The sequence below is a fragment of the Notolepis coatsorum genome, assembly GCF_963971535.1.
Source record: "Notolepis coatsorum genome assembly, chromosome: 4".
NCBI lineage: Eukaryota > Metazoa > Chordata > Actinopteri > Aulopiformes > Paralepididae > Notolepis > Notolepis coatsorum.
Window position 1 is genome coordinate 49,582,902 of NC_140168.1, and position 27,556 is coordinate 49,610,457.

At 43.9% G+C, this 27,556-nt stretch overlaps 1 protein-coding gene across 1 annotated transcript; it reads right to left on the reverse strand.

The window, feature by feature from the left end:
• Positions 1 to 778: 778 nt before the first annotated feature.
• hcn3 (hyperpolarization activated cyclic nucleotide-gated potassium channel 3) lies at positions 779 to 26,658 on the reverse strand (the record flags this gene model as incomplete). Its single annotated transcript, XM_084311936.1, has 7 exons — positions 26,555 to 26,658; positions 21,375 to 21,804; positions 12,701 to 12,862; positions 11,430 to 11,648; positions 8,702 to 8,848; positions 1,740 to 1,980; positions 779 to 996 (listed from the first exon to the last, which is right to left on the reverse strand). Exons 1-7 carry the CDS (start codon positions 26,641 to 26,643, stop codon positions 779 to 781), a joined length of 1,506 nt encoding a protein of 501 aa, XP_084168062.1. The 5' UTR covers positions 26,644 to 26,658.
• Between the last annotated feature and the right edge of the window lie 898 nt (positions 26,659 to 27,556).

Sequence of the window (27,556 nt, forward strand, 5' to 3'; positions counted from 1 at the left end):
ACCCTGGGCCAGCATTGCCATGAGCTTCATTGCCGTAAATTGAGGAGTTCAGGATTGAAATACTGTATACATGTTTAGCCCGGTCTGTAGCAGTGTGTCAATGTAGCCAGAGAGCATAGCTTCTGTCTTCTTAAGCTCTTCTGAAAGCTGTGTTTTAGGCAGGACATACTTATGTTTGTACGTTTGTTGGCCTTACTGAGTACAAGGACTGTTGGTACAGACAGTAGTACACAAGGCATATCAACATGAGACATTTTGTGTGTTTGTAAGTGATCATAGAAATATGCCAAAAAAGAATAATGACCAGCAAGTAGAACAGTCCAGTCAAATCCACTTTACGGTAATCCACAAAAAATAAATAAAAAAGACCACAGTCCATATATATATATATATGATTTATTCTCTATACATATATATACATTATATGTAAAGAGAAAAATCAGATCAGCGATGCTGTAGTAGAGGGTGATAGATGATTGAGAGTTGGCAGCAGGACATGCAAACCTAGACAGTATACTAATAGATCTAATAAAAGAGTCTCTTAAAATCATGTGAAATATTCACAAATGCCTTGTAGGAAATCAGAAATATAATTATCAACCTGCAGCCTTCGCATCCTTCCTGCCAACATAACATATCATGAGGTTCTTCACCCAGTTGACCATCTTTTAATGTATAAAATCAACAACAATCTCTGCCATTCCACTCCACTCCACTCCTTCTTTGTGGCATTGTTAATTTCACAAAATGAGGAGTCCTGCGTTGTTCTTGTCCAGTGTTATAACGACAGAGTCTGCAGATCGATGGCAGGCTCCACACTGGCCCTGCGAGCAACCTGGTCCAGGCGGTCGATGGCCACGCTCTCAAAGGCCCTCCTTATCAACGGATGCTCCTCCAGCACCTCATTGAAGCTGTCCACGCTCAGCGAGTAAAGACGACAGTAGGTGTCAGCCCTAACACTGGCCGCGCGCCGTCCTAGAGTCAGCAGGCAGATCTCTGCACCAGGGAGAGAGAGAGGACAATCACTTTCTATTGAAGGAGCCCCGGGAGTTTCATTGATGGATTGAAAACTTTATTAACAGATTGCAGAATGGGTACAATACAGTACAGCTCAATACACACAATTGTTAAGGGGATGCAGACCAGAAAAAGACTTTCGTCTTGTTTACATCAGGGTCCCCCATTTTCAATTCATCATAACATTTATGATATACACGACATACAAATATACAGTACTGTTTAAGAGACAGAGTTTCTAAAAGAGAATATATACATTTGAGGGGGAAGAAACTGTACATTGGAGGGGGTTGGGTGGGGGGGGGGGGGGGGGGTTTGGACATTTACCGGGGCCAGTTTCGAATTGCAGCCTCCCGTAGGTGCTCTTGCGGTTTTGAAGGTGGGTAGGGATTCACATTATTTTACGGCTGTGGGTAGGGCGTTCCACATTGTTGTGGCATAATTGCGAAACGTGTTTAGTCCCTTGTTTGAGCCGAATCTGTGTTGAACATGATTTGTGGAACTCCCTCTGTGTATCGATTAGGGGGAAAGGGTCAAATAAGGCGACATCTTCTGGGAGGGTAACAATAATGAAGTTAAGTGAAAAATGATGTGGACTTTAAGGATAGAAATAGCTAGCAACAAAGAGAAAGCGAAAAGCTTCATGGAAAAATAGGGTAGTTATAGATTTGACGGACAGGAGGAGGGACACATTCAAAGGATATAACCACTCGACGACTTACCTCCAAAATAACAGCCGTCGCTGAGCTTTATATCCCTGGCTCCACGGGGAAACACAGTGACGCAGCCATGTTGGATGAAGTACATTTTCCGACCCAGCGTTCCCTCCCGTATGATTAGGTCATTGGGCTGGAATACTTCAAACTGCAGCTTGGTCAAGATCACCGTCACAAAGTGAGGGTCTGTGTTGGCAAACAGTGGCATGTTGGCAACCAGCCCACGACAGTTAAAACCGACAATCTCCTGGTGGTGAGAAACAGAGGGAAAAGCGTCAGCTGGAGAGAAATGTCAAGATTTCCATTTTCACAGTTGACTCTTTGACGTGTCAAAGTATTATGCATTGTGCACGGGCCCAGGTATTGTGCAGCTTACTCACTGGCATACAGGGCTGAACACTCAATCAACGTGTTATCCAAATTGCAATATGGCCGAATGCAATCAAATCGCAGGACGCTGCAATACTAAAGAAAATATCTTGGTTTGGTACAACTCCACACAGAATTCATACCATGATCTTTTCAATATGTTTCTCAATGAAATTGAGAATAATAAGGCAAAAACCCTCCAATATCGCAATTGCAATATCAGACAAAATAATTAGATATTAGATATTTTTCCCAAATAATTTATTCAGCCCCATGGAATGGAGCCATTATTAATGTTATTATTAATTATCTCCACCAGGCGACACAATTATGTTATATTTTCGTTCTGGTCAGTATGTGTGTGTGTGTGTGTGTGTGTGCGTGTGTGTGCGTGTGTGCGTGTGTGTGTGCGTGTGTGTGTGTGTGTGTGTGTGTGTGTGCCAAATATTGCTCTGTCTCAGCTATTATTGGCAGCTTAGCCACGTGGAGAAGGAGGTGCTATGTGTACCCTTAAGTGTTCAGTGCTGCTTGGCCCCGATATATTTGATTCCCTGTTTATGTAATATAATTTGTGGAACCAAATAAAGTATTAAAACGTGTGTGAGTGTGTGTGTGTGCTCAGCATAGAGTACCATTGCTACCAAATCATCTGTAGATCATTACTGGAACAAGCTTATCAAAAGGTGTATAAGCCTTGATGATATTTAATTATGTTTAGAAGATATCAACCAATGATATACACAGGCAAGAATTTGTGTGGTAAGAATTGGTTTGTGTGAAAGAGCGCAGTAGCGGCCGCTGGGTACTTCGCCACTAGGGGCGCTATACCAAATATTTTGTACAGTACAGTACAGTACCACGCAACACTCATGGCAAGACGTGAGCGATTCGACTCACGCTCACTGCAATGAATCGGCTCTTATGAACGAGTCGCTCAGCTGTTACTACAACAACACACAACCAGTCAAATAAAGTATAGTCTAGACTCTAATTCACAACTTGAAACACAATATATAAATAGAAAAGTTAGAAACAAAACTCGCCCGTCTACAAACACAGGCAGATCTCTCCCTCTCTCCTTCTCTCTCTCACACACAGCGCGACGTGGAATCGATTCGTTACACAATCAGACCTATTATATACCAAGAATAACTTCAGTATGAGTACAGGGCTGTACACATATTTTGCATATTGTTAAACGAGCCAAGGCTAGCTATTAAACTATCGATATGAATCGAAAATCTGGGACCCTGATGTAAACAAGACAAACGTCTTTCTCTGGTCTGCATCCCCTTAACAATTGTGTGTATTGAGCCGTACTGTATTGTACCCATTCTGCAATCTGTTAATAAAGTTCTCATTCATTCATTCAAACATAGACGATATTGAACAAGCCATAATCCACGTATTTTCAATCCGAGAGAGCTGCAGTAGTTAAATCAATGAGCCATCGATAAATAAACAATCAGCAATGTCTCGCTTCATGAATGGCCAGCAGTAGTACTGCTCCTAAAAAAACTATTTACAAACGTTAACGTTAAGCAGAGAGAGAGAGAGAGAGAGAGAGAGAGAGAGAGAGAGAGAGAGAGAGAGAGAGAGAGAGAGAGAGAGAGAGAGAGAGAGATTTCTTCAACCTCGAACCTAAATTCCTTAGCAACCCGTGTTACCAAGTAAACAAATCACGGAACGATAGCCTAGTACTACTAACGTTAGCTCCCAGAACGATAGCCAGTTAGCCCGCACCAGCCTAGTACTAGTACTAACGTTAGCTGCCAGAACGATAGCCAGTTAGCCCGCACCAGCCTAGTACTAGTACTAACGTTAGCTCCCAGAACGATAGCCAGTTAGCCCGCACCAGCCTAGTACTAGTACTAACGTTAGCTGCCAGAACGATAGCCAGTTAGCCCGCACCAGCCTAGTACTAGTACTAACGTTAGCTCCCAGAACGATAGCCAGTTAGCCCGCACCAGCCTAGTACTAGTACTAACGTTAGAGAGAGAGAGAGAGAGAGACTCACTGTTTAGTTGAAACGTCCAGGGCAGGAGAGCTTGATATCCGCCATATAGCTTGTTAGCCAAGTGTTAGCTCAGCTGAGCTCGTCGACGTTAGCACAACACTCAACAAGTACATTCCTTTGTCCATTTCCGCTCGAACAGACTGCAAACTACCTGGCGTTCTATCGCCATGCTCTAAGACAAACTCTAACCTTAACCAACTTTGAAAGAGTGCCTAAGCTTAACAGTCTAAAGAAAGAACTTGCAGTCACGGCACGGCACGCTCTAAGACAAACAACAGTCCTAGTACCAGGAACCAAGCTAGAAGCTAGAATTGGAACATTAGAAATTGGATTCGGCCAATCAGAGATCGTCTCTGTGAAATTCTGCCATGGAAAAAAATACTGGCGTCGGCCAATCAGAGAGCGTCTCCGCGAAATGCGGCTATGGAAATTCTCACGGAAGTTCACGCTGCTTTCTAGACCGCTTCAAATCGCGCTCGGATTCCAACATAATAGTCATATTTCAACGCACAACGCCGTATGCACTGATTGGCTGTGACGGAGACAGCGATCAAACTGTGACGCGCACTCAGAGCGCTATCGCGTATAGCCCGGGCCGAGAAAAAAAAAAAAAAAAAAAAAAAATGTCACTTCCTGCTCTGGAAAACGATGTTTTTTTAATTTAGATAATAACGTTATATTGTGCATTGGAAATACAAACATACTTAAAATGAGTAAATATTATTAATTTTAAACATGTTTATATTATTTATAGGTTATTTATAAGTTTTATTGTCTTCTTCTCTGATTTAACAGCAGCTGGCCAGCAGGTGGGTCGGCGCCCTAGCGCCCCTAGTGGTAGAGCCGCCACTGAAAGAGCGTTGCTCAGCACATAAATAGAACAAAGTCAACAACATATGTACCTGACACACCCTGAAAGTTTCATTCAAATCTACCACTAGGGGGGGGCATAACAAATGAACAACCTGGGCGTGGCATAACACAAATCAGACTATAAATCAAAAGTTTTTGTCCAATCATTACAAAACTTGCAAAATATGTTTCATAACACTGTTGAACCATGTGTGTACAATACTTTTTTAATCATTTGGCTTGAACACTGGAATTGCAGCTATATTTATTATTAGGGCATGCCGCCTGGTGGAGATTTACGCTCCACTGAGCACACCTTTCTAGTTATACCTGTGTTTACCCATCTATGTCTAAAATGTCTGCTGTGAAAAGGGCCTATTACACCTGTATACTTGTATCTGTGGTTCTGTTATTTATGCAGTGTACAAATATATTTTGATATACACAGTATATTTGTGTGGTAAGAAACTCTCTGTCTGTTGTCTGTCTGGCAGTCGGGGGTTTGATTGATTGATTGAAAACTTTATTAACAGATTGCAGAATGGGTACAATACAGTACGGCTCAATACAAACAATTGTTAAGAGGATGCAGACCTAGGGCGGCTGGGTGGCGCAGCGGACATTGCGCTCGTCACCAACGCAAGAGACACCGGGTTCGAATCCGGATGTCGGTGTTGCCTCCGGCTTGGGCCGGCCGTCATACTAACTCAATTGGCAGAGTTAGCGGGTGGGAAGTCGAAGGGTGGTAGTCTGGTCGTTGTGAACAGCAACTCCTACAGGTCGGTTGGGGCGCCTGCACAGCAAAGTCAGGAAAATGGCGGGGGCAGTGTGAGCCTCCTACACGTTACTCCTCGCCAAATGAGAGTCCGCGCTGGCAGGTGAAAAGATGTGACAGGCTGCCTCCACATGTATCGGAGGGGACATGTGATGCAAGGCTTCTATCCTCCCTACAACCGGCCAGTGGGGGGCATATGCGAGCAACGATCAGGACAGGGGAGGGAGAATTGGCACAAAAAAAGAGAGGATGCAGACCAGAAAAATACTTTCGTCTTCTTTACATCAGGGTCCCCCATTTTCAATTCATCAAGATAGCGGGGGTACACAGGTTTTGGAAGGTTACTTTAAAACTATAATTCCTTGGCGGCTAAGTGGCGCAGTGGGCAAGGCGCTTGCCACTAATGCAGGAGATGCTGGGTTCGAGCCCAGCTCTCGGCATTGCTACCAGCTTGGCTGGTCGTTCAGACTAATACAATCGGCAGTATTAGGGGGTGGGAAGCTGGTGGGTGGGGATCGGACGTTGTGGACAGCGACTCCTACAGGTCGGTTGGTGCGCCTGCGCAGCAGAATCAGGAAGCGACGAGGGCGGCGTGTCCCTCCCACGCAGACCCTCGCCGCTGAGAGATCGCGCTATACAGGTGAAAAGATGCGACAGCTGCCTCCTCGTGTACCGGAGGGGACACGTGATGCAAGGCTTGGTCCACATTGCAGCCGACCTGTGGGAGGCATGGCCTAACAGCGTTCGAGATAGGGGAGGGTAGAATTGGACAATACGAAATTGGGATGGGAGAAAAATAGAAAAATGGGAGAAAAAAAACTATAATTCCTTGGGTGGCCGGGTAGCACAGCGGACTAAGCGTCTGTCTACCACCGCAGAGACACTGGTATCGAATCCGGCTGTCAGCGGTGCCTCCGGCTTGGCCGGTCGTCATACTGACACAATTGGCAGTGTCAGCAGGTGGGAAGCCGGTGGGTTGTATCCTGGTCGTTGTAAACAGCGACTCCTAGAGGTCGGTCAGGGCGCCTGCACAGCGAGGGAGGGAATTGGGGAAGGTAGTGTGAGCCTGAGAGTCCTCGCTGTCAGGTGAAAAGAGGCTGTTGGCTGTCTCCACATGTATCGGAGGACGCATGTGATAGACTTCAGGGCTCCCTAGACTGGCAAGTGGAGGGCAAATGCGCGCAACAACCTGGAAGGGGAGGGGGGAATTGGGATGGGAGAAAAATACAGAAAAATGGAGGAGAAAAAGTAGGAAAAAAAAGAAAACTATAATTCCTTCTAGATTAGTGTATTGTAAAATTGTAATCAATAACATAATCTTTGTCTCTAGAATCTATAGAATAAGCGTAAAGGTGCTATATCCCAGATTTCTTATATTTATATAGCAGCAAACAAGTATTTGCTATGTAAAGATATATAGTAGAGTAATGGTGTCCTGAGCAGAGAATGAAGTCACACTCCCTCTGTGTGTATTGTAATCTGAGCTTCTCTGTTCTTCGTTTTGGATAGCTGCACCGGCCGTGCGTGTACTGTATGTCATGTATCCCCTCCCTACTTCCCATTTCCGCACTGCTAGTTGAGAGGTCCCTGTTTCTCTGCTCTTGTTTTCAAATAGAAAATAAATAGCAGCTCACCTTTCTCTCTTTCAACTTAAAGTTGAACCAGAAATATGTTTCGGACAACATTTTACGCAAGAAATAGGGTATATACATCATATACATTTGCAGGGTCTTGATTCATATTTGATCATAGTTGATCTGAACTTAGTTTGATGGTACAGCGTACAATAATTATCCTAACCTATGTAATCCTATGTAAGCACAACATTGTTTTGGTCTGAGATGCTGGTTCTCTAGTGAAATCTAGAGGCTGAATTGGAATATAGGACCTTAAAACAAACAATTCCTTCCAATTTAGTTTGACCTCTATGATGTGACCAGAATCACCATCTAACAATTATACAATATTTATCCACATTTTAGTACGGGATCATTTACTATTTATATAGGTAGAGGGACCACTGAGGAGAAACATTGTCAATTGCACCGGATGTAGGCCAGCAGATGGCCGATAACTTTAGATAACATGTGACCTGGAGGTCATGACAAAGAGGAGGTTTATGGAGACAAAGGGCAGAGGGCAGAGGGCAAAGGGCAATAATTTTGCATGTAGTCGTGGTGGGGATGTGGTCAGATTTCTGAAGAGAAAGACAAAGAAGTCAGATTATAAATGTTTTCAATCAGAATAGGTTAAGACCAGGCTCACTCCTTACACTATGGGAAAGGAATTTCAATCAATGACATCCCCATGGTCTCACCTCATCTCTGTGAGGGCAATGAATCTCACATGTACATAAGATGAACATGTTTAATACCATGGTGGTTACAGAACACATGTTCTTAAACTAGAATTCTGGAGGCTAGACAAACCTAGCAAAATAATCTGATGACTAGGGACTAGGGACAACAGTGGCTCAGGAAGTAGAGCGGTCGTCTGGTAATCAAAAGGTTAACGGTTAAATTCTGGCTTCTCCCGGAAGTGTCCTTGAGCAAGACACTGAACCCCCAACTGCTCCTGATGAGCAGGTTGGCACCTTGCATGGTTGCCTCTGCCGTCGGTGTGTGAATGTGTGAGTGAATGGGTGAATGTGAGGCATAAATTGTAAAGTGCCTTGGATAAAAGCACTATATAAATGCAGCCCATTTATAAATGCAGTCCATGACTACAGTATCTATTTTACAGTAGCCAAAATGGATTACAGTTACTATTCAGATGAATGTGTTGTCTACTGTATGTGCGTGTGTGTGTGTGTGTGTGTGCGCGTGTATGTATGTGGAAGAGAGCGAAAGAGAGAGAGAGAGAGAGCGAGAGAGAAACAGAGACAGAGACAGCAAAACAGAGAGATAGGGGGAGGTAGGCTATAGAGAAACAGAGAGATTATGTTTGACAACAGACCTCCTTGAGAGGATCGCTGAGTTCTCCTAGAATACTGTCCTCATCAAACATCTTGCCTTGGAAGCGATGTTCGTAGTACTCATGAATCCTCTGCCTCATGTCCGATGGCAGTTTATGGAAGGACATGTACTGCTCCACCTGCTTGTACTGGAGACATTTGTTCAGAAACACATGGTAAGTGGACATATTTGTGGGCCTAATTGAAGATGCACAGTTGAGCGTGATTGTCAAAATGTCAAACGCTGTCACATTCTGTACCATGTGTTGCATGAAATAATCATTCCTATTACATTTACTGTACATTTGTTCCATTTGCTTCATGAACACATGTTTTTTCATCCTAATTGGATTAACTGAATGAATTTGTAAATAATGGGTATTATAGAACAGTGAGCCAAAACAAAAAGGCAGCCATTTGTCCTTTCATTATCCGTCTTGGTTTTTCTTGTCAAAACCCTCTGAAGAGTACCAAAAGAAGGTCACCCAAATTCCATTAAGTAAACATATTCTCAAGGCATTTGGCCATACATTTGCCTATTAGGTAAAATGCTCAAAAGGGCTTTTGTTAAGTTAAGTTACGTTTATTTTATATGGACATTACAGTAGCATTAGAAACGCTAATTTACGGGTGGCTGGGTGGCGCAGCGGACTAAGCGCTCGTCACCAATGCGAGAGACGCTGGTATCGAATCCGGCTGTCAGCGTTGCCTCCCGCTTGGTCGGCCGTCATCAGCGGGAGGGAAGCCGGTGGGTGGGTCCGGGTCGTTGTAAACAGTGACTCCTACAGTTCGGTCGGGGCGCCTGCACAGCGAGGGAAGGATCTGGAGGGAGGTAGTGTGACCTTCCACACGTTACACTCTCCCAGTGAGAGTCCGCCCTGCCAGGTGAAAAGAAGTGGTGGGCTGGGTACACATGTGTCGGAGGAAGCATGTGATGATAGTCTCCGCCCTCCCATACCGACGGTAGGGGGTAGAGTGCGCAAAGACCAGGAAGAGGATTGGGAATTGGCATAACGACTAACATTGGGAGGGGAGAAAAACAGAAAAGGACAAAAAAAAAAAAAAAAAAACGCAAATTTACAACACCTGTCTACAGGAGGCTTTTATAGAAAAGTTAAAATTATATATTAAAATGTATCCACAAATACAGAGCCTGTACAAATACAGATGTACTGTAGATACATACTAAAATGCATCCACATTACATAACCTATACACAAATACAAATGTAGATACATATACTAAAATACATCCACAATTAGATAGCCTAGAATAAATTATGCAAATACAAAATATACATGTGTCTATAGGTGTTAGGTGTGAGATCAATGTTGTTTCTCTTTAAAGGGGAACTCCAACATTTTGGGAAATTAGCTTATTTAACATCTTCCCTGGAGTTAGACAAGAAGATACATACCTTTTTTGTCTCTGTGCTTGCATTTTAGCTTTGGGAATAGACGCTCCGTTAGCATAGCTTAGCTTCATCACTGGAAGTGAGGCAGGACAGTAGCCTTACAGTGCCTTACAGTGTATTGCAAGGTCTGACATTGACCAAACTTGATATGCATGACCTTGGTGGGCTCTAGGTCAACTCCTGAAAAGGGGGTCAATGTCAGACCTTGCAATCAAAAGTTAGGGGGCGCACTGAAATTATGGCAAGGGTTATTAGCCCCCTACCTTTTGATTGCAAAGTCTGACATTGACCCCCTTTTCAGGAGTTGACCTAGAGCCCACCAAGGTCATGCATATCAAGTTTGGTCAATGTCAGACCTTGCAATACACTGTAAGGCACTGTAAGGCTACTGTCCTGCCTCACTTCCAGTGATGAAGCTAAGCTATGCTAACGGAGCGTCTATTCCCAAAGCTAAAATGCACGCACAGAGACAAAAAAGGTATGTATCTTCTTGTCTAACTCCAGGGAAGATGTTAAATAAGCTAATTTCCCAAAATGTTGGAGTTCCCCTTTAAGCCATAATCTAATACCTCTATTAAAAACATAAAAATGGTGTTGCATCTTTGTATGTATTCTTGTATGGTTATGTAAAAACTAGGGCTGTCAGTTTATCGCGTTAATTAGATTGATTAATTACACAGCAAATTATTGCGTTATGAAAATTAACTCAAAATTAAAAAAAAATAAGTACTTTTTTTTTTTTTTATCTCATTCATTCCATAAGAACGTAGAATAAACATTTACAGATTTTTTTTTTTTAAATGGTCCATTTGCATGTTCTTGGTATCTGATTCTAGGGACATCTATTCATCTCAGGGAATGTGTCAGAAATACTGTGTCTGTTACTATGCTTGAGTAAATTGTAATGAACCAAATGAGAATATCAATTCAATCATTTTTTTTTCTTTGACTGTGAATAACACCATGCTAAAATTGACCAGACCTGAAAAATCTAAGCAAATGAATAAATGGAAGATGATTAAACAGAAGGTTTTGTATCGATACAGTACTGAATTCTGCCATCCGGACACATGCAATTTGAAATAGGATTATAGAATATAGAATATCAGGACTAAAATGGTTATGCGATTAAAATGCGATTAATTAGATTAATTAATTACAAATCTTGTAATTAATTAGATACATTTTTTTAATCGCCTGACAGCACTAGTAAAAACATAAAACCAGGAGTGCAACACATAGCCTTCATTAAACCACAGTAGTACAAGGTCAAAATATAGTGGAACAAATGTCCCTTTTAGGGCTGAAGTGAGTACCTTGTCCTGGTACTGCCGGCGAGATGCATCCAAGGACTGGACCAGATTGGTGGCATGACCCAGGAACATGGCGTAGCAAGTGGCCCCCACAATCATACTGAAGATAGTGAGCCAGACGTCGCTCATGCCCTGTGGAGGGTGGGCACCGTAGCCTATGCACAGCATGTGGCTCATGGCCATGAACAGGGCATACGAGTACTGGATGTGCCAAGTGGCGTTCTGGGAGGAACAAAGTGTTCAGGAAGAATGAGAAGTCAGGAAGAAAAACAAGACGGATGAAAATTTTGTAATATTGATTATTGAAATATTAAATTATACAGCATGAATGAGCACATGGTGGAGTTTACAACCTCATTTTAGTTAGTGTATCTTTTGTGATTTGTCTTTCACTCCAGTTTACCCATTTGTCTGCATCTCTTTATTTGTTTATCACTTTGTGCCAAAGATTCACAATAATAATTCCATTTAAATTTTCGTCTAAAGAAATCCTCATAACATTTTTAAATGCATGGTACTTTAGGATATCAAACGTCAATCAAAGGTGTGTTGCGTTCAGAATTATAGCAAATTGCTCGTGTTGCCCTAAATGCCATTTCCATTTCCATTTATTTTTATTAATATAAAAAATAAAGATAATAATAATTATATTCTTTCATTTAAAGATTTAAATGAAAGAATATAATTATTATTATCTTTCTTTTTTAAATATAAATAATGTGAGTTCATGAAGGGGAATGTTCATTTTGAAGAATTCATATTATTCCTGTGCCTCAGGAAAGTTCAATTAATATTTGGAAACATGCACCACTCTCTCTTAAAGCTAGAAACAAAAAGGAGAACCCTTTATCACTTAAAAAAAATCTGGGACCTCTCTATAGACAAGGAATGGGGCTCTGACTTTGTGAGTTTGAGTGAGCTTATAATAATAATAATTCATTTTATTTGTATAGCGCTTTTCAATGACCCAAAGTACCCAGATGAGGTTTAAATTCTGGTTCAGCAATACTAGAATATAAACCCCAGTTGGGTGTATGAATTCAAACAAACATTTTATGGCCTCATAAAATCCTAACCCCATTCAGTGACTTATCTTATGGAGCTTCCCCAGATCTAACATCCCTATTACATCAAAGATTGAGAGAGGGGGGGGGGGGTATCTCTCTCTGAAGATTTCTAGCTTTAGAATTTTCAAAAAGACTGTCCTGGAGTGCAGGAGGAACATATCATTCTTAAAATGGGTGGCATTCCCATTTTAATGTAATTCTACCCACCACCATGTTATTCTTGGAGACCCAGCAGTCTGGAGGGAAGTCTTGCAGCATGGGCACCAGGAAGGTCAGGCAGCCATCCCAGTGACACAGCAGCAGCATCATGCCAATCAGGTTGACTATACGCACCACAGCACTGGCCAGGTCATAGGTCATATGGAAGAGCTGACAGGGTCACACAGAGGTCAGATAAAAACGTTCAACAACTAAATTTGTTAACACATTCGGGACGGGCCACGTATATATCCGTGTTTCGAATCCAACAGAACTGCGTCTGCATTTGATCTCGTCTTGTCGATGGTGTAAAATGAATTAGGTATATTGTTAGTAAGTTAGCCATGTAATAAGCGGGATAATGTATAGCCTATACTCGGTCATTGTCGCAAAATAATTGACCTTCACTATGTTTAGAACACCTCGGCGAGGCGCCTCAGTATTCTAAACTCCGTGTCGGTCAATTATTTTACGACAATGACCTCGTAGCTATACATTATCCCTTACTTAATAATCTATTCAAGGTTGCCGAGCTGCACTGCAGATGTACCCTACTCTTTGAATTTGAAAAAGTGCATTACCGGCCAGATCCTCTTAGGGGCGCTGTATCGATAATGCAGTGTTCCCTGTGGCAGAAGTTGTCTTTTTCTTTTTGGATTTCCAATGTAGTTTTCTACTCACCTGAAGCAATCCCTATAGCCTGTTGCACGGAATACGTTTTGGATCGCGGATTTCACTATGCAGTAAGGGAATATATCATCAGCCAATGGACATATCGATCTACCAGATGGCGATCGATAACTGGGAAATGCTCGGGGGGATCCAACCGGCCCACGGTAAGATCTTTTTCATGTAAATTACATGCTGATCAGGCATTGTTTTGATAGCCATCCACTCTATCAATGAATGAGGCTAATGAGGCTAACGCGGTTATTGGTAATCAATAATCAGAAACGACATCCCCCGCCCCCCCCCCCCCCCCCCCCTTTCATGCATTCGTGGTGGACCATCATACCGATCATATGCAGTTTGAGTTTTAGCTTTAGCTTCTGTATAACCGAAATGCCATTGGATATAACGTTAGTAGCTTAGCGGCCTTTATTTCGCCTTCCAGGAAATATCCCAGCCGAAATCCCTTATAACGCTTATATTCACGGCGCTATAAAATGAGAACGTATTGCTGAATTTTTTTTTACGCCATTTTGAAGGGACGGTTTATGTTTATGGTCTCAATTGACAATGAGAATGGACAGATAGCAATACTATAAAGTATAGATTTAGCTCTACAAACAGCCTCACAAACTATGCAAGTCTATTATGAAATGCTGGCCGTCTAGAGTGATATTAGACGCATCCAAGTGGCCGGGAAAGTGTTAAAATACAGCAAAGATCAGACAAGCACGGAATATATCCGTGCTTGTCTGATCTTTGCTGTATTTTAACGAATTTTGTTTTTATGCAGTAACAGAAGAGTAACAGAAGAGAAGCAGAGAAACCACTTTACCGCTTTACTTTAAAAAGATGATCCCGTTTATTTGTTTAATTTTTTTTATCTGTCTAGAAAAGAGAAGCATTTTAACAGGGGAAAAAAGCCAAAATTACACAGTGAATGGTGAATTGTAACTACAAAGGAATAAGACCCCCACTGGGGAAGGAGCTGGGAGACCTTACAATCTAGCTTAGAGCTAGAATGATGATGAGGGACTCCTGAGCTGAGGACATACTGAGAGAGATAATTATCTGACACATCCAGCAGATAAAACCTGATAAAAGGGCAAGGAAGACTAAGAAGCTGCTGCGCAAATGTCTTCCACCGAGACCCCTCTGAGAAGAACAGAGGAGACGGACACTCCACACATGGAGAGTCTGACCAGCTTGGGTGTAACAATAAGAGATACCTTCACACAGCCAATGGGACAGACATTGTTTAGACAGAGCATGGCCTCTGGCTGACTCACCACGACACATGAGCAGTTGCAGAGTGGTTCTGAAATCAGCGGTGCACCTCACATAGATAGAGAGCATGCGGATATGGCATAGCAGATGCATGTTCCTCTCCCTATCATCAGCATGGGGAGGGGGATAGAAAGCCTCTCTGGAGTATCTCTGGAGTGGAAAGAGCTGCTAATGTTCTTGGGGATGAAGGCAGGCTTATGCCACTGCTACCATCTCCATTGATGGCCAGGCATTCTGGGAAGACTGGCAAGTGTACAGCTCGCTGACATGCTGAGCAGTTATGATGGCCGGAAGAAAAACTGTATTTTTTTTTTATTAGTATCTTTTCCCCCCTCCTTTTTCCGATTTTTCTCCCATCCCACTGTTAGTCGTTATGCCAATTCCCAACCCCCTTCCTGGTTGTTGCGCACCCCCCTACTGTTGGTCCGAGAGGCCAGAGACTGTCACATGCTTTCCTCCGACGCATGTGCAGCCAGCCGGCAGCCAGCCTGGCAGCACAAATTCTCACTGGGAGAGTGTAACGTGTGGAAGGTCGCACTACCTCTCTCCAGATCCTACCCTCGCTGTGCAGGCGCCCCGACCGAACTGTAGGGGTCGCTGTCCACAACGCCCAGGACCCACCCACGGCTTCCCTCCCCCTAACTCAGCCAAACGAGTTAGTATAGCGATCAGCCCAAGCCAAGGCAATGCTGACTCTCCGGGAGTCGAGACCGCAGCCTCTTGCATTGGTGACGAGCACAATCTCCGCTACGCCACCTGACCGCCCAGAAAAACTGTCTTGAAGGACAACTGACTCAAGGGAGCCTGTTCCAAAGGCATAAAGGGTTCCTCCATCAGTATACACAGTAATAATAATAATAATGCATTTTATTTAAAGGCGCCTTTCTGAGCACCCAAAGTCGCCGTACAGGGTTAAAAACAAATACAATTTCACACAGGTAAAAAGACGGTATTACACAGTTACAAAGGGGAGCAGTTATAATACACTTAAAATGAAAGTGAATATGCCAGAATGAACAGATGTGTTTTGAGACGGGAAACAAAGGTGGGGAGGTTATCTATTGCACGGATGTCTTGTGGTAGGGAATTCCAGAGGCGGGGGGCACAGCGGGAGAAGGCTCTGGATCCCATGGTAGTCAGACAGGAAGGGGGAGTGACAAGTTGGAAGGAAGAGGAGGATCTGAGTGACCGAGAGGGAGTGTAGGACTGGAGAAGTTCTGTGAGATAAGGAGGGGCTAGGTTATGGAGGGCCTTGAAGGTGAGTAGTAATACTTTGTAGTCAGTGCGTGACTTAACAGGCAGCCAGGGAAGTTGGTGGAGAACAGGAGTGATGTGGTTGGTGGAGGGAGTTCTAGTGATAATGCGGGCGGCTGAGTTTTGGACCAGTTGGAGTTTATAGAGGTACTTGTGTGGGAGACCAATGAGGAGGGAGTTACAGTAATCCAGGCGGGATGTGACCAGGGCGTGAACAAGAGTAGTGGTGCTGGTAGGTGTAAGTGAGGGGCGGAGACGATTGATGTTGCGTAGGTGGAAGTAAGCAGACCGTGTGATGTTATTTATGTGGGATTTGAATGACAGTGTGCTATCCAGTACCAAGGAGAGGTCCCATTGAGGGGTTAAACTGCGCTTGATGGGTTTAAGGCACCTAACGCATTGCAAAAAGTGCACCTCTTCAGACCCTGGGGGTGGCTCCAGGTAGGCGCCAACTTGATGTGAGCTTGGTCTCTCTGCCAGAGGCCAAAAAAGAGGGAGCAAGGTGGTTGGCGGCTCTGGCTGATGTAGCGGAGACTGAGGCAGTTGCAGCGTTTCTCAGGCCTGGAATCAGACCGGCGGGGAGCCCTTGAAGGAGGACGCACTGACTGGAGGGTGCCTTGCCCTGGTGAGGCCTGCCAGACTCTGACGTCTTGAGGAAATTGTGGGAAAGATGGGTTCTCCCTGTCTCCGCCACCAGGAAAGCTGAGCTATTGTTGGAGTGGGGGCCTCGGCTTGTGTAAAAGACTGTAAATGATCGTTGGGAAGAGAAACGAAGAGAAGAGTTACTTGTGGCGTCGGAAGTGAAGCGTATTCCTCAGCTGAAAGAAATGGAAGGGAGATTGAACGCCACAGCCCCTGCTTATATACTGGCTGGAGGGGCATAGACCTAGTCTGCGATAGGTGCGTTGGTAAAATAATTTCAGCTGGCACGCTATTGGCGCACAGAGCAATCCAATAGGTGAAGCAAGATGCAGAGCCTGCATTGTAAATAACAGAAGGAACTGGAGGACTTTTTAAAAGACAGGTCAAGAATGGAATCCGGCCCTCTTGAGTGGTGGAGACAAAATGTGGACCATTATCCGTGGCAGACAGGCGATTGCTTTGCATCTCTGCCACATTTTTTCTAAAGCTGGCTTTATTGTAAACAAAACCAGAAATTCCCTGTTACCAAAGAATGTGGACACGTTGGTCTTTCTGTCACACAACCTGAAGCAGGCTGAGCCTCATATCATTCAAAGCTCCAGGTATGTTAGTTTGTGTTGAGGCTTAGCTAAACCACAGAAGCTATTTTTGTTAGATCATGTTTTTTTCTATGTAGCCGCAGCTAATCTCACAAACTACAGGGCCGATTTGGATTAAAAGTCGCACACAAGCCAAGGACAAAATGGGTGGATAGAACAGTCCTATTGAGCAGTGATGCACCAGTGTCCCTCTACCTGTACCCAACTTAATTCAACAGTGTGCTGCTGCCCCTGTATTATTGCCAACAATTCTTTACTTTGTAAAGATTGTGTTCATTGATGATTTAGGCATAATCATATTGTACATGAAAGTGGTTTAGATGTCATGTCCATGCCCATATCAAGGTAACAATAGATAAAGGCAACAATGGTAAACAGCTACAGAATATCCTTTAAACTGTTTCCCCTCGTCTGCCGGCTCCGGGCTGCGTTTTTGCAGATCAACCAATACATTGTTGGATTTGCCGCCTTTCGATCGTCACCCCACTCAACCTATTCAAATCCATCGACCCTCTCACTCTGTCCCAGTCCATATGTGTCCGTTCCCCTCGACTCTGCCCCCTCTAACCCCGACGACTACGCTACCCTGCTCAACTCTACTCTCTCTGACTCCCTTGACTCACTGGCACCCCTTAAAACGATCACTGTCTCATTCACCACCTCCTCCCCTTGGCACACCCCGGAACTCCGCTCCATGAAGCAGACCGGCCGTCAACTCGAACGCCTCTACAATAAAACCCATCTCACTGTCCACGCTGTCCTCCATAAACAGCACATCTCCTCCTACCGTGATGCACTCCAAGCTGCCAAATCTGCCCACTACTCCACCATCATCAACAGCAGCAACCGAAACCCCCGGACCCTCTTCTCCACTGTCAAGAAACTCCTTCAACCCCTGGACAATAACTCAATCTCCTCCCCTGACCTCTGCAACTCGTTTCTCCTCTCCTTTAACAACAAAATATCCCTCATCAACAGCTCACTGACCGCCAGCATCGCCAACTCCCCCACCCCTGCCCCCCCTACTATAATTTCCCCCCCACCTGACTCCACCCCTCCCACCCCTTTCACTGCCTTCGTCCCAGTCGACTCCTCCTTCATCACGGACCTCATGACCACCTCCCTCACCTCACCCTCACCAAGGCGTGCCTCCCTGCTCTCATCCCCCATCTCACTGCCCTCTTCAATCAGTCTCTATCCCTAGGCCACATCCCCTCCCTCTATAAACTCGCAGCTGTCAACCCTGTACTCAAAAAACCTACCCTCGACCCATCCAACCTCTCCAACTACCGCCCTATCTCAAATCTCCCTTTCTTCTCCAAAACACTTTTTTTTCCTACTCTTTCTCCCCCTTTTTCTGTGATTTTTCTCCCATCCCAATTTTCCTCTTGTGCCAATTCTCCCTCCCCTGTCCTGATCGTTGCTCGCATGTTCCCCCCACTGGCCGGTCGTAGGGAGGATAGAAGCCCATCACATGTCCCCTCCGATACATGTGGAGGCAGCCAGTCACTTCTTTTCACCTGCCAGCGGAGACTCTCATTAGCGAGGAGTAATGTGTAGAAGGCTCACACTGCCCCCGCCATTTTCCTGTCTTTGCTGTGCAGGCGCCCTGACCGACCTGTAGGAGTCGCTGTTTTACAATGACCAGACTACCACCCTTTGACTCCCCACCCGCTAACTCTGCCAATTGAGTCAGTATGACGGCCGGCCCAAGCCGGAGGCAGTGCTGACAGCCGGATTCGAGACCGGTGTCTCTTGCGTTGGTGACGAGCGCAATGTCCGCTGCGACACCCAGCCGCACCTTCTCCAAAACACTTGAGCGCATTGCTGCCTCCCATCTCCAGTCCAACACCCTCTATGAACCCCTTCAGTCTGGCTTCCGTCCAGCTCACAGTACTGAAACTGCACTGGTAAAAGTAATCAACAACCTCCTCATCTCCGCTGACTCTGGTGCCCTCAACATCCTGATCCTACTCGATCTTAGTGCAGCCTTTGACACAGTGTGTCATTCCATCCTCCTCCAAAGGCTGCACCAACTGGGTGTTGAGGGCACAGCACTTGACTGGTTTTCCTCCTATCTCACTGACAGACATCAATTCATCTCCCTCTCCGGCCACACTTCTTCCCACTCCTCAGTCACACAGGGGGTCCCCCAAGGCTCAGTCCTCGGCCCCCTGCTCTTCATCTGCTACATTCTCCCCCTCGGTCACATCATTCGCAAATACAACCTCAACTTCCACCATAACTCTAAGCATAACCCACTTCGAAAGAGGGCCAAAGCATAACCAGTTAGAAGCAGAGACTATATATGTACAAGGCGGAAGAGACCCTTCGGAGCTAAACCAATCAGAGAGGGTCTTTTCTTCTTCGCTGTACGCGGGCTAGCCAATCAGAGAGCGTCTTCGCAAACAGAGGCTATGGAAAGAAATCACGCATTCCTCATTTGCCGTCCATTTCAATGAGCGGTCCGCCATTTTGGACGAATTATTACTGATACAAGGATTACAAAAACATCTGTAAAACACAGATTTTTCGTGGGATTGAAATTTTTTTCCCCCCACATTTTCTCCCATTTTCTATTTTTCTCCCATCCCAATTTCGTATCATCCAATTCAACCCTCCCCTGTCTCGAACGCTGTTTCTTGCCTCCCACAAGCCGGCTGCAATGTGGACTAAGTCATACATAGCACGAGTCCCCTCCGATACTCGAGGTAACAGCAGTCGCATTTTTTCACCTGCGCGGCGCGATCTTTCAGAGTCAGGGGTCTGCGCTTTGGAGGGGCGCCGCCCCCATCGCTTCCTGATTCTACTGCGCAGGCGCACCCACCGACCTGTAGGAGTCGCTGTCCACAACGCCCGATCCCCACCCATCAGTTTCCCACCCCCTAATACTGCCAATGTGTATTAGTACGGACGACCAGCTAAACTGAAAGCAATGTGGAGCGCTGGGCTCGAACAGGCGAAACCAGCGTCTCCAGTATTCGTGGTGAGCGCCTTGCCCACTGCACCACATAGCCGCCCTGGATTGTTATAAACTTTGGACCTGTACTGTAGATAAGACTTCAGGCTATGGAACTGTTATGTTTTCCAGCTCAGTGTGTTCAAACCTCTAACTCTATTACATTAGCACTCAGAGTGATTCTTCTCCTGTTGTGGAAGAAAGTTCAGAATATTTCCTTTAAAAAAAGACCAGACTCATGCATGTGCTATAAGTGGTTCAAGTAATAAATCGCAAATTACTCTCATCAGGCGTTTTATGCTAAATGTGCCCTCAGCATATGGGGTTAAAAGACAAGCTTTCTTTTTTCCATATTGCAGTGCAGTATGGTATTTTAAAGTGATCTTATCGATACATTAGTAGATAAAACATAATACATACAATACTTGTATTCAACAGATTTCTGAAATGGTAATAGATAGATTAGAGATAATGACAACATGCAAAACCACGTGCATTCCCTATATTCCCCAGATAACCATGGTGCACAGTGTTTATTTCTAACCGGATGCACAGCAGATTAAAATATAGTATTCCAAAAAGAGACTTAAGACTTGATTTGGACTAGTGACCAAAAACTTGAGACTTTACTTGGAGTTGTACCCCAAAGACATGAGACAGGATGTCTTCTAAAAATAATGCATTGTCCTCTGTGGAAACTGATGTATGGCTTAAATAGTAATTTTTGAATTATTTCGAAATAGCAGGCAGACAGCAGGCACAGGCTACTGCCTGGCAGAGATTTGTGCTCTACTGAGCTCACCTTTCTAGTTTTATATTGCACAGGCTATTTTATTCCCATTTTGCCTACGAGCAGTTTCTCTTTTTTTTTTATAAATTAAGACTATAATTTATTTAATTTGATTATTGCACATTTTGTAGCCAATTAAGAGGAAAAACCTTGAAGTCTGATTTTGTCTTTGTCTCTAAATAGCATAATAATAAAGCTTAATGACATCATGGCATAAAGACATCATTAATCAATAATAACAACAAGTTTGAAGAAAGTACATAACAGACTAATATTCTATGCTAATCGGTGTTGAGTCCCAAAAAAGATATTCAGGACAGCTATCATTTCCATTTCTTTCTTTCTTTCTTTCTTTCTTTCTTTCTTTCTTTCTTTCTTTCTTTCTTTCTTTCTTTCTTTCTTTCTTTCTTTCTTTCTTTCTTTCTTTCTTTCTTTCTTTCTTTCTTTCTTTCTTTCTTTCTTTCTTTCTTTCTTTCCTCCTACCTCCTCCCACTGGTGGATGTAGCGGATGAGCCGGGAGAGTCGGAAAAGGCGCAGAAGACTGAGGATCTTGGTGAAACGCACGATGCGCAGGGCACGGGCTGTGCGGTACACATCGGACGACTCCAACCGGGACTCCAGGTCCACGATGAGGAAGATGTAGTCGACAGGGATGGAGGAGACGCAGTCCACCAGGAACCAGGAGCGGAGGTAGTACATGCGGATCTCCCTGGGGTCCAGGATGATGTGGCTGTCGTCTCCCAGGATACCCGTGCGGAAGTTGAGGACCAGGTCGACCAGGAAGAGGGTGTCGGAGATGACGTTGAAGGTGATCCAGGGCATGGTGTTCTGGTCCTCGAAGAAGGTGATGCCCCAGGGCAGAATGACCAGGTTGCTCATCATCAATAGGAGCATCACAAAGTCCCAGTAGAACCTACACAGAGAGAGAGGGAGGGGAGGAAGGAGGGGAGAGGATGAGAACAAACTGTGAAAGATGCATAACCAGCTTTGTCCAACTGTTTCTCTGTCCAACTTGAGTTTTTTGTTTAATTAAAGCTCATCTCCAATGATCGTATTACCCCGTTTAGATCTGTAAGTGTAGCCGGGCTCGTATTGCAATCTCTGCGTTGTGTGTTAAACTCTGAGTGAGTTTCGCACCCGGGTGACATCACAGACCACTATACCAAGAGGTGAATTCAAAAAGAGTGCCTAGCTTAACCGGTGATAGAACTAGGCGTCACACGATTGGCGCACATGTCACATGACCAGAAACGTCAGTGGCCAATCAGATCGCGCAAACCGAACGCGGAAGTACAACCCCATTAGGGAAAATATTCTGGATGCTTTTTAACACTTTGAGTACCAGCAATGTGTATTGTCGTCTTATCATGCCCCCCGTTGAGTGCCGACGACGTGAATTGTCGTTTGATTTTTTTATTAGCGATCTGAATTCATATTTCATCAACCGAGTCTCCCGTTGGTACAGCAGACCCTCTAGGAGCTCAGACGGACACAAAATACCGCCCCCTATCGTATATCCCTGTGTAACTGCAGGCCATTCGATTAGACTGGTGGATCTGTGGTGGATCTGTGTGGGGGGAGCCAACTGGCTCCATTATGCTGGCGAGGGATCTGATGAACATGGAAGTGATCGCGAGTTGGAAAGCAGCGTGGAATATATATTTACAGCAGCCAATAATCAATCAATAAACGCGATCAATATTTGGAATGGCGATCAGGAATTGGAATAATCTTTATGGAGAACATCTGATCTAAGGTAAGGAGTCTATGTTACCAGTTTTAGGATAATCAGAGCTGTATTCACTGAGATAACAGCGTGTCCCGTATGTGTATATGTGTGTGTGTGTGTGTGTGATGTTGAGGAAATGAGAGAATAGATTTTTCAGCCCGCTTCTATAGCGTGCAGAAGTACACATATACTATCGATAATCTAGCGTTTATTTGAAAACGATTCATAAATAGGCCGACAAATGACAACGTGTCTAGTGTATTCGAGAATATTCCAATAAATGCTGTTTATGAGGGAATCTTTCTATTTTCCGGAGATTTTCGAGAGAACGATAGCTTTTCGAAATGCTATAAAAAGGATATGAACCGATTAAAAAACAATCCGTTTCGACAATGTTGACTGCAAACAAGTCATTGATAAGCGACGGGCAGATTAGACACATAGCCATAATTTAAAACATAGATTATGCGTTTTTAACGCTAACATTGAAGTGGGTGGCGGCATTCAAGGGGGTAAAAAGGAAAACACGGCCGGCATAGAAAGTGTTAAGGGTGGATGAGTTTACTTGCAGTACCGCTACATGCCACAGTCACTTCACAACACTTGAAGTCCATCGTGACTGTGGATATACTCACGGACCTCCGTTACATAAGCTATCGTCAAAAAGAGGTGTATAATTGTATATTCATTATAATTGTGTCCACCAGCCATAAATCCCAATCAAATTAAATTTGTATGGGTGCATCAGGGGAAGAAATTTGTAAGAGTGAGCAAGCCCCTCTGCCTCACTTTTCAAGCCCATGCATGCGCAACAAAGGTTTTCCTACAGGCTGGGAAAAATATATATAGCCTACATACATATATATATTTTTTCTTTTAAATATATATATAAAAACTTATTTTTCAAGCCTCTGGTTGGCAGGTGGTTTTGTACATTGTGTGTACTTTTGACAAGGAATGCGATAGTCATCTTAGTTTTCCAATGCGACCCCAGGAACACCACAAACACCACAAACTCACTCTTGCTAATTCCTCCGAAGTTGCCTACTGCAGCTTTAAGCCTGTTTCCTTTGGAAGGAATTAGCAGTTACTCCTGTAAACCAACAATAATTTGCATGGCCTGTTTGAATATTTTCACATTGTTGACAATGTCACCCGAGAGGGACTTTAAACTTAAATAAAGGAGCCACTAAATGGTTGAGCTTTTCATTCACAAAGCTGTACGATATCAGTTTCCCCACACTGTATATGTGTATTATTCACTTGTTAGAGAAACCTTGTCTGCTCAATTATGCGTAATTGATCAATCATGTGTAACATGAACTAGAGCAGCATGGGTACAATACCCCTGCACATACTGTAGCAGCATTTTGATACCGTCTCAAAGGCAGTGGTGACTTCTTTAAAGTAATTTCTTGTACTACCTATAATTTACTTGAGTTTTTATATTAATTGCTCATTTCACCATTACTTCACTCCATTAAAAATAAGATTTAATGTAGTGGAGTAAAAGCACAATTGTATTATTTTTACATTGGACAGTTACTCACTACAAAATTAAATCGGAATATAATTGTCTCATCGTGATATTGGATTATCTGGACTGTATAAATCAAAGCCTCTAGGTGGCGGTATATGCATGATAACACTCAATGCTCCTACACATGTTGTAGAAGATCATTTGCACGTGAACAACTGGCGCTCTCGTCAAGACAAGTTGAGACATATCTCCCACATGACCAAACAGATGGCATCAGCAGTAAATGTCATGGGAATTTAAAATATTATATAAAAAATTTCTTTCATTACCAATTAAATGTGCACAATGAATGGAATACTACTCTTTAGGAAGGAGTCCTTAGTTTACATGGTCCTAATGCTACCCACTTTGATACAGCCTATACATCAGACATACATCCGGGTACTTTGGCTTTTCTCGCAATCACGCCTACTTTTGGTGGAAAACACAGATGCCATTCCCATAGATTTCTATTGTATACTGTATAAAAACTGTTGGCATGATGCTTTCCAACACTGGCCGCCATTGACGGTCACAGGATATTTTGAAAAGTTTAGTTTGATTCATCATTCTGGAGAGCAATAAACAATTTTGGTCTGTTTTGTTACTTTGTACTTTTACTTTTGAAGTACATTCTAACACCAGATACATACTTTTGATACTTGTCCATTTAATGTGAGCTACTTTAAAGACTTTTACTCAAGTGATTTTCTTGTGGGTGACTTTAACTTTGACTGGAGTCACTTTCAAGTAAGATATCTTTACTTTTATTCAAGTACTTTATACATCACTGCTCAAAGGTCAAGCAAAACCAATCTACTCAGGACAGGAGTGTGTTATGCAGTCACAGTCACATTTCTGAGTGACCCTAACTCTCACAACCTCTGCTGTCATAAATAAGAACCCCTCTCATAAAAAATGTATACCACTTCAGATCCATTAAGAAGAGGATACAGACAAGGACACGTCAATGGAAATGTGTGTAGCCAGTGATGCATCTCTCTGTTGCCGTTAGACTACAGGACATCGAGTCCCAGACGTTATACAGTACAGTATAAATGTATTGGTCAATGACAGCCACATGTTATACAAGCCCCATTGTTCTATGGGTTTCCAATGTCTTGTTGGCAATACACCACAAGCACATGGTTTGGGTTTCCTTTACTGGCTCAGTCTTTCCATTTAACTGTCAATCACACGCAGGGGTTCTCTCTCCCTCCGCCTGTTGCCTAATCACAGGGACGGAAAACCAACCAGCTTTCCATCTGATTACTGTGATATCCGGGGGCCATCACCTGAGCCCTGTGAGAAAACGCCCGTCATCTTTGGCCAATCAGAGCTGCGATGCAGGAAGTGATAGATTAGTGCCTCTTTCTCTTTCACTCTCTTATCCTTTCTTCAATCCATCAAAACCCCTGACCCCTGTGTCTGCATGCTTGTTTACATGAGTACTCATCATCTTTTCTCATGTCGCAACAGATTAGAGGTTGCATGCAGCAAATAAGCCCACCAGACTCTCAACTGTTACTATATGCACACAGAGAGAGAGAGAGAGAGAGAGAGAGAGAGAGATAGAGAGAGAGAGAGAGAGAGAGAGAGAGAGAGAGAGAGAGAGAGAGAGAGAGAGAGTTATAAAACATTAACAATGGCATTTGGTAAGTTTAATAGGAGTATATCTAAAATGTGTCATTTCCTCCCATTCACCTGGAAGCTGGAACATAAGGTTTAAGGAAAGCAGGCCTCCAGTAATCTCTGCCTCATCTGGCTCTGTATTTATGACATAATAGAGCAAGATTGGAATTATGGGGATTCCTGTGGGCAATAATCCCTCCACACGGATTTATCCCCTTCTGTCCAGCATGGGTCTGATGTTTGAAAATGTTTAAATTTGATGGCAGCTATTATTAGAGGCTGAGCCAACAGATTGCCTGAATACCACCAAGATATTTTACAATACATGACAAAGCGTTTGGTCCAAAAGCTGAGTGACCTGATAAAGCAAGCAATTTTCGGGTGGCTTTAAATTTCAACAGTAAAGGAGTGGCCGAAATATCAGGGACGGAGCATTAGTTTCCCCCACGATACCAACAGGGTGAAAGACAAAGGGACATGGCTAATCCAGATCATCTAGTCCTATGCACTGTATCACTAATCAAATCTTTTCATCTCCTTATCATGTCTGCGCATCATGACACCAGCTGCCGCACTAGGCTACACGCTGTCCTTGGAAAAATCTCAGTCGGATCACTAAGTGCTCGATCGTTCGTTAGGGGCCAGACATTTAAAACTTTTCTGGAAGGTTTGGTTATTAACTGGGTGCAATGCTGGCCCTGGGACGGTGAATAATCTGGTTGACCCCCCTCTGTATGTATTGTCGTCTTCCCTCATACATGTCCCCCCTTCACACGGTATTACCTGAAGTCACTGTAGGGGTGGATGATCCACACCCCAAAGGACTTGACCCTGGCCTGCTCTGCTGCCACTCCCTTGTGACTGCCGAACATGCGCAGAGAGAACTTGTTGACGCCCGGCTGCAACAAGGAGCTGATCTTCCTCTGGAAGCAGGTGGTCTGGTCCCACGGCAGGGGTTCGTCCACACCCAACGTCTGAGCTAGCGAAGGGGCGGATTCACCACCTATAGATTCGACGTTGGTACAGTTCATGTCTGATTCGTCCAAGACCGACTGGCCATCTGGGTTGGCTGTGTGGTCGTCGTTATTGGTCGGGACCAGGGAGAAGAGCCCGGAGGACATGTCGCTGCCCTTGTCTGCCTTGTGGGACGACTGGGAGCCGGACCTCCAAGAGAAGCGTAGGCTGCTCCAGCTGCGGTGTCTGGGTGTCTCTGCTTTGCGGGCAGGGCTCTCCTTGACCCCTTTCTGTCCATCAACACTTCTAGAGCGACTGGCCATCGTTACACCTTGGACCTTCAACAGAGCAATGTGACAAAGGCTCTAGTGAGTTCTTATTACAATTAATACACAGGAAAAGTTGGGCTAAAGCCCCAATCTGTGATTTCTGTGGGATATATTCACATGCATTCTTGAAGAGTGATGAAAGCTTTTTCTAACTTACATTTACATTTACATTTAGTCATTTAGCTGACGCTTTTATCCAAAGCGACTTACAAGTTCTGTGCGACAAGTCATCAGGAAGGGCACAACTCTATCAGCTGAGTAACAATGTTCATCAAAGTGTTGAGTGCTACAGTGTAGTTTATTAGGAGTGCATGACAGTAAGGTTAGTTAGGGTTAGATATCTTTTTATTTAATTTTTTATTTCAGATAATGGTTGAAGAAGAGCGTCATTAGTCTTTCCTTTTCCAGCCACATAATACAGCAAATACAATTAAGAATTCATATTAACCTGTTTGTATCAATAACTCAGTCAATCAGAATGAAAACAGGTCCCCATTCTATA